This window comes from Argopecten irradians, chromosome 13 (genome assembly GCF_041381155.1).
Source record: "Argopecten irradians isolate NY chromosome 13, Ai_NY, whole genome shotgun sequence".
NCBI classification, from domain to species: Eukaryota; Metazoa; Mollusca; class Bivalvia; order Pectinida; family Pectinidae; genus Argopecten; species Argopecten irradians.
In genome coordinates, this window is record NC_091146.1 from 16345175 (window position 1) to 16353370 (window position 8196).

General features: G+C 34.2%; 1 protein-coding gene across 1 annotated transcript; it reads right to left on the reverse strand.

Annotated features, from left to right (window-relative positions):
* Positions 1-6709: 6709 nt before the first annotated feature.
* On the reverse strand, positions 6710-7711 carry LOC138305646 (galanin receptor 2b-like). The gene has a single exon (XM_069245942.1). It carries the CDS (start codon positions 7709-7711, stop codon positions 6710-6712), a length of 1002 nt encoding a protein of 333 aa, XP_069102043.1.
* Between the last annotated feature and the right edge of the window lie 485 nt (positions 7712-8196).

An 8196-nucleotide genomic window follows, 5' to 3' on the forward strand; every position in this document is an offset into this window, starting at 1 on the left:
GAGGGTGTGACTACAAAATCACAACCCGATGGGTACTGTAATTCATGAACGTCCAACCCAAGGCTTGCCGAGGGTTGGACATTCAGGAATTCCCCCGAGGTTTGTGATTTTGTTGTCACACCCTCATAGGTAGGGAATAATTCTTTTTCTCACATACAAAAGAAAAAGAAGAGATAGCCTAAACAAAAGCATTTTCACCGCGACATGAACATGATTCCATCGTCATCGGCAATGCACGCCACTGTCACACCGCATGAAGTCATGACGTCACGTAATTGTCTTCAGGTTCAAAAGGTTAGCGCGCGCAATCTGTCATACCCTAGGGGTTTACAGAGAAATCCCCCACGGCATCGGTGACAAATCAGTGAATGGTGGGAGAAATAGTATAGGAAAGAGAAAAACCTAGATTGTATAAGCCGTATTATTTTACACTATAGTCCAGTGTACTGATCGAAACCTATTCATTTCTGCGACTCGAAGAACTTTCAATGTCATTCTTGCCCACGGGGTCAATACTAATTATACTTTGCTATTGCCTTCGCCATGATCGCTTTGTTGTTCGTATTTTCTTTATTACCCATAATACGCTTCATCGAATGGTGCAATTAAGAAATGACGCAGCAGGTGTAGTGTTGTAAATGGTATTTTGGGAAGTCAGTAATCTTAGTATTAGCTTGTAACATGCTATTTGTATGTGTGATTTATATAGCTTTAACACTAGACGATGATCACGATCATTATGGTCGGAAGTTTTGCAAAACGAACCTAGAATACAAGTTGATCATCAAGATATCATATTCATTCACATTGGTGCCGAAATATGAGTGAGTAATTGACAAAGGAGCTAATAAGTTTCATGAAAATAAAAGAAATAATTATGGCTATAGTACCATACACTAAATCCTCATGACGTCAAAGCGTCAACAAAATTTCTATATTCTCAGTACAATTTAACCATCTTTTTCAGAAACTATAGTCATGGTTTACTTTAAAATATACACACAACGGGATTTGCTTTTTTTTTTATTAGTTTAACGTTCTATTAACAGCCAGGGTCATTTAAGGACGTGCCAGGTTTGTTGGCGGAGTACCCGGAGAAAAATCACCGACAGCGGCCAGTACCTGGCAACTGCCCCACATGGGATTCGAACTCGCGACCCAGAGGTGGAGGGCATGTGGTAATATGTCGGTACATCTTAACCACTCGGCCACCGCGGGATTTGCGTCGAAAATATTACATTATGGGGAATTGACCTGCAGTCGCGTTTTTTTTTCTTCCGAATTTATTTCAAAATGGCGGAAAATCGTAGTAGTAAAATAGCAATGAAACGTCGAGGTACACGTGTATCGGTGAAAAATACTCTTTCATACGTGAATATGAAGGATAGGGATGTTCTACCCCCGGGAACACAAAATGTTGTAAAACCCTCGGATAGAATACCCCTATCCTTCATATCCACATATGAAAGAGTCTTACAGCATATAATTCATCCTGCAACTGTCTCATATTTATATTTAAAACATATTTGTGATGTCATCTATAGTTGTTTCTGTACTTTATCCCGGATTATGGGACCATTACCTGTAACTGTCCTGTATGTTACCTTTTACTGTCTTATATATGACTCTAATTTAAATGTAACCTATGGGAGAGTTACACAATACGGGTGAGTATATGTCTCCGGGCATGATCCCGCAATTGTGTTAACACACAACCTGCCGGAAGATTCCATAATTTTTAAATCCAAATTACGAATGAAATCCCACACAATGAATATGAAGAGAATTTAATCATGTATTGATTCAGAATTAAACACATCCATAGAATTTCTGTATATATCCCAGATAGAGTTTCCTCCTTATTATGAATTCACCATTTAACACTTATCTACAACATTAACCCCAATTTCCGCTTTATGAAAACCTTGTTGTTTTTGTACACCACTTTTGATTTTAAATTTCAAAATCATCTTCACTGTAGTCTAACACTTATTTTGATATTGTTTCAACACTTAAATCCCATTGGCTTGTTGAATGAAATTGCACATGGTATAAATAAATCCAAGATTGTCCCTAGAGAGGTCGAAATTTTAAATCCTCTGAATTGAATGTAAGTTCTGGGGGCAACAACTTTTTTTAAACTACCCTGGAAATCACTATTATGTTATCATTTTAATCAAGACGCTTTCAAACAAACGACTAAATTGCAAATCTAGTTTCATATGTCAATTTTTTATGACATTAGACATGGGAGAGAAATGTCCTTTTAGCAATAAAAGTCACTAAAGTCACCTTATTATATCGCTTAAATTAAGAATGTAATATCCCTCCATCACTGTCAGTGGACATGGTGAAAATGAATTTACAGATAGTTGTCCAACCCAAAAGCATGCTTCATGCATTCCGTTCATGAATGCTATTCATCACATATAACACAGGCAAAGGTAATTCTATGTTGCCATTGTCTATAATGAATTTGTCATGGTTGAATGCACATTGGTAGAGTTACCTGAGCTCATAGACAAAGGCAAAAAAGGCTTATATTAGAAATAAAAGTGTACTTTATTAACACAAAGACTTGCTATGTTTTAAGTTAGAGATACGCCTCAACCTGTATAATATGTTAGAGAGAGAACATATATCGGCTTTGACGGGCCTCGATACAGATCTCTCTCCAACATATTGTACAGTTTTCGGCTTATCTCCATAACATATACTGAACGATATCTACTGTGAAATAAACTTGTGCTTTATCCGTCAATTTCTGACTCATGACAAAGGTATACATAGATAATTATTTGTTAATGAATGATTGAGTATTTCCATGTCTGTTTCAATGATATTATACTCCGACTTTTAATAAAAGGATTACTGGGACTGAAGGTGCTTATATATTCCCCATGGCAGTAGAAAGCAGTACCCATTCATTCTGGTTTAGTGGATGTTTTTTCCTGCGTCCCATAGAAGCATCTCGCTTCAAGCCAAACCAAGTAAATAACAGGTATTTTGCTTTCGTTTTGAATGTCATTTATTAGCTTATAGTTGCTAGATAAACAGAATACACGGTTAGATTTATGTCGGCTTTCCTAAATCTCGCACCAAAACATCCATAATATTGTAAGATACTAACTGTGTATTCTCTATATACATTTATATAGAGAATACATGGTTAGTATCTAACAATACGAGGTTTAAATATCAAAATTTCATTTTGTCCGCTGTAAATTTATCATCTTAATTATGGATTTCAGGGAAACCCCTTGTGGGCACAAGATTGCATAGAGAGGTGAATGTTTCGAAGCCAGCTGATTGGATATTAATGTTGAATCAGTTTAAAATGTTTTATGTGTGTGTAGGGCAATATATGCAGATGTTAAATATGTAAAGAAAGTTTAAAATTGTGTTAAGTCTGTGTCTGATATGGGGAATAAATACAATCAAGGTTATTTTTTTACAAGTTGTTCTAAATCATTTACACATTATCCCGCATATTAGTACAATAGTTATTACAAAACATCAAAAATCAATGAGAAAACATTGCATTTGTATTATAACTTATATTTTAATATAAGGGTGTTACCTTTATTGGTTTACAACAGTGACATATACGATACATTGTTTCACGAGTTTCCATTCGGAAGTTCCTACTCCCGGTGTAGCATACGGAAAAGTTCAAAGAGTAATTCAGACTTTCCAGGCTTTGACAAACTGGTCTGATCACCGAACTACTTATTTCTCAGTGTCACGTCATCATTGTCAACGTCAACAATAATCAAATGACGTCATTCTACGTTGTGATCGCCGCTTGACGTCCAAAACTGCTGTTGGAAAGCGTATGCGTCGTGGTCATTGTGTCAAAATACGTGACGTTTTCATACATGTGAAATTGACCTTGAGTACTAATGTTAGATCTTGACGGATGAGAATTCCATTGATATCAAATTCTTCTAATTTGGAACATCTTTAGGGTTGAACAATACTCATTTAACGTCTAATTGAGTTCAAATCTTCATAGTTGCTTTCAGAAAATAAAACTCAATGTCGGACTACATGTATACATGTAAAAGCTTTCGCGCGACACGGCATTGTCACTTTCCCACCAGATAATCATCAAGCTATATTCAAAATCAAGTTCGTTTTATACACGTTAAATCTACGAAACTTATCATTCTTGTCCGTTAAGATGTATTATTAGTGCTAAATGTCAATTTAACATGTATACGAAAACGTCACGTATTTTGACACATCGACCACGACGCATACGCTTTCTAACGGCAGTTTTGGACGTCAGGCGCGATCACAACATAAAATGACGCCATTTGATTATTGATGACGTTGACAATGATTACGTAACACTGAGAAATAACTAGATCGGTCAAAGTTCACCGTGTCAGCCAATCAGAATGCGTACAGAGTTTATACCACGTGTGGTATAAACAACGTGGTATAAACAAATTGTTAATCAACAGCTGCAGTGTTTTTTTTTAAATGTTACGAGAGTTGAATAACACCGCCTTTTGTGGTAGAATAAGATATAACTGAACTAATCTAAATTCAATCGTTTCTTCTTTACTTAGTTACATATTTATATGTACATGTGTATACAATTAAGGTTTGTGTGTTTGGTTCGATAGCTAAGGTCATTTCAGATAAAACAATTATCAAGTGTAGGATAGATCAAAATGATTCATTAAAACATATTTGGCATAAAATGTAGATCAGTGAAATAAAATATGTAAAGTTAAATAGGGACATTAAAAACGTTAAATGTACTACACTGCTGACGAAAGGTATTTTTCTACAGAAAAATAGGAGCAGACGAATTAATATTTTTCATCAGTTACAAAAGTTAAATTCTTTACACAATTACCGTCATTGAAAAGTTTGAGCTTCTTATTTTACTTCAAGAAAATAACATATTAAAAAAAAAGAATTATTTGCGTCCCGAAAAAAGTCCATGAAATAATGTCTATATATGGAATGAAGTACTGATTGCGCATCCACCAATAGCAAAACAAATCATTTCACATTATTTTTGTGTTACTTTCACATACATTTACATGAGTAAACACAAAATTATATTATACAAATGACGAGTATCGTTTATGCTCTGTCGGCGATGGAGCAAAAGCGATTGAAAAATTAAGTTAAGAGCACACGGGTAAGTTTATAAAACAGATATCAAATTAAAATTGAAGACGGCAATAAAATGATTACAATATATATTTAGATTTAAATATGATGAATTAATTTAATACAATCAAGATTGTTTTTCACAAGTTGTTTTAAATTATTTACGCATTATCTGGTACTATATCAAACAATGATTATTCATCAATAATGAAACATTAAAATTTTACTACCATGCCTTACAATTACAAATATCAAAACATCAATGATGAAAAACAATAAAAAATCAACGATGTACCATACATTACAAAACATCAAACTTCAACGAAAAAAACATTTGAATTTTTACTATACCATACCTTACAATTACAAAATATCAACGAAGAAACATTGAATTTTTACTATGCCATACCTTACAATTAAAAAACATCAAAACATTGAATTTCTAATAACTTATCTAACAATTAAAAAACATCAAAACATTGAATTTTTAATAACTTATCTAACAATTACAAAACATCAAAACATCAATGATGAAACATTGAATTTTTATTATCGCCATACCTTACAATTACAAAACATCAATGATGAAACATTGAATTTTTACTGTGCGATACCTTACCATTACAAAACATCAATGATGAAACATTGGATTTTTACTATATGATACCTTACCATTACAAAACATCAATGATGAAACATTGGATTTTTACTATATGATACCTTACCATTACAAAACATCAATGATGAAACATTGGATTTTTACTATGCGATACCTTACCATTACAAAACATCAATGATGAAACATTGGATTTTTACTATATGATACCTTACCATTACAAAACATCAATGATGAAACATTGGATTTTTACTATATGATACCTTACCATTACAAAACATCAATGATGAAACATTGGATTTTTACTATGCGCTACCTTACCATTACAAAACATCAATGATGAAACATTGGATTTTTACTATATGATACCTTACCATTACAAAACATCAATGATGGAACATTGGATTTTTACTATGCGCTACCTTACCATTACAAAAAATCAATGATGAAACATTGGATTTTTACTATGCGATACCTTACAATTACAAAACATCAATGATGAAACATTGGATTTTTTACTATGCGATACCTTACCATTACAAAACATCAATGATGGAACATTGGATTTTTACTTATACCATACCTTACAATTACAAAACATCAATGATGAAACATGGAATTTTCACTATGCAATACCTTCAATTACCAAACATCAATGATGAAACATTGATTTTTTAATGCCATACCTTACAATTACAAAACATCAATGATGAAACATGGAATTTTCACTATGCAATACCTTCAATTACCAAACATCAATGATGAAACATTGAATTTTTTATTATAAATCTAACAATTACAAAACATCAAAACTCAATACTGAAACATGGAATTTATACTTAGCATTAACTAACAATTACAAAACATCACAAATCAACGATGAAACATTGAATTTTTAGTATGCCATTTCGCACGATTACAAAACATCAAAAAAATTAACAAAAGAATTTGTACAATACCTTATATTTTTATTTTAATTACTGGTGTTATCCTTGTTGGTTTACAACAGTGACATATACGATACATTGTTTCACGAGTTTCCATTCGGAAGTTCCTGCTCCCGGTGTAGTATACGAAAAAGTTCAAAGAGTAATTCAGACTTTCCAGGCTTTGACAAACTGGTCTGATCACCAAAAAGAATCCCATAGAAACAGTTTTATCCATCGTAACAATTAGATAATACATGATCGCCACAGGGCTCGCACTTATCAGAAATATAACAGTGACAATCAGGATTAGTTTTGTTGCACGTAATTCCTTCATCTGGGACGGCGTCATGGTGGTTCTTGTGTTTTTCGCGGTCTTGGATTTAAAGCGGTACAGCATTACACTCACGAAGCAAATGTTACAAATCAAAACCCCGATGACAGGAACTCCAAGATACAATACAGTGCTTGCTACTGCTATGTCTTTTAAAAGATCGTGGTCAATGAGTATAATTGACTGAGTTTGTAAATAAACAATTGTATTATTTGACGGCATAGCAATCAGCTCCTCGACAAGACAAAACGGAAAAAGAACGATAGGCCCCATTATGATGATCAGAACAATAGCCACAATACCAAAACGCCTGGTGCAGATAGCCTTGGTCTTGTGGGGAAAGACGACACACACAACACGTTCACTCGCAGCCAGAAGAAGTGTCATGTTTGACCAGTACCGTGGTATGCCCTTGATAAAAGGCACAAAATTTGCTTCTGAAATTGTCTCCCATCCCTCGGCGTAAAACTTGATCAATGACGTCCCTCCTGTTGGAATATTCAGAACTAACGTTATCATATCAAAAATGGCTAGCGCAGTGAGGGACAGAGCCATCGAAGTAGAAGTTTTCTTGACCCGTTGTCCGTAGAATCGAGCCGTGAGAATTGTCCCCGGGATACCAAGCATTGCGCCAAGTAAGACTGGTATAAACAATAGACCTTCGTAGCGAAATCCGATATCAACACTTGATGTTACATCCATTTCCGATATATGATAATATTAACGTAAACTTGATTTCAACGTTTTTTCCCGTTGAACAGTGTGGTTGTTTCTAAGAGCTTTCTGATATTCTCGAGTTCAGTTACGTACTCTGATATGGCCACTGGTGGTAAAATTCGTTCGTTTAATAGAAACAGAGTAATTGTTGAGCTTTCTGCTATTTTCTATTCCAGCTGTGTCTCTTCAGATAGACAACAGCGTTATGATGAGTAGTCAAAATACATGCAGCATAAGTATTGGATAAAGAAGAAGCCGATCGAAATAATAATGTCCTGTTAACAGCTTCATGTGTCGTAAAGGCCTATTATCAAACCGCACAGTAACCAAGGACTACGCCATGACTGTTTCTATAGACCTTCCATCACTGTTACAGTAGTAAGACATTTGATTGTTTGCATCCACATCATAATTATCTTATGTGTTTATTAGACATATATATATATACACGATTAAAAACTAATAATTGT

What these genes read in the sequence shown, in the direction of transcription:
- LOC138305646 (XM_069245942.1), bottom strand. Translation starts at nt 7,711, where the DNA reads ATGGATGTAACATCAAGTGTTGATATCGGATTTCGCTACGAAGGTCTA.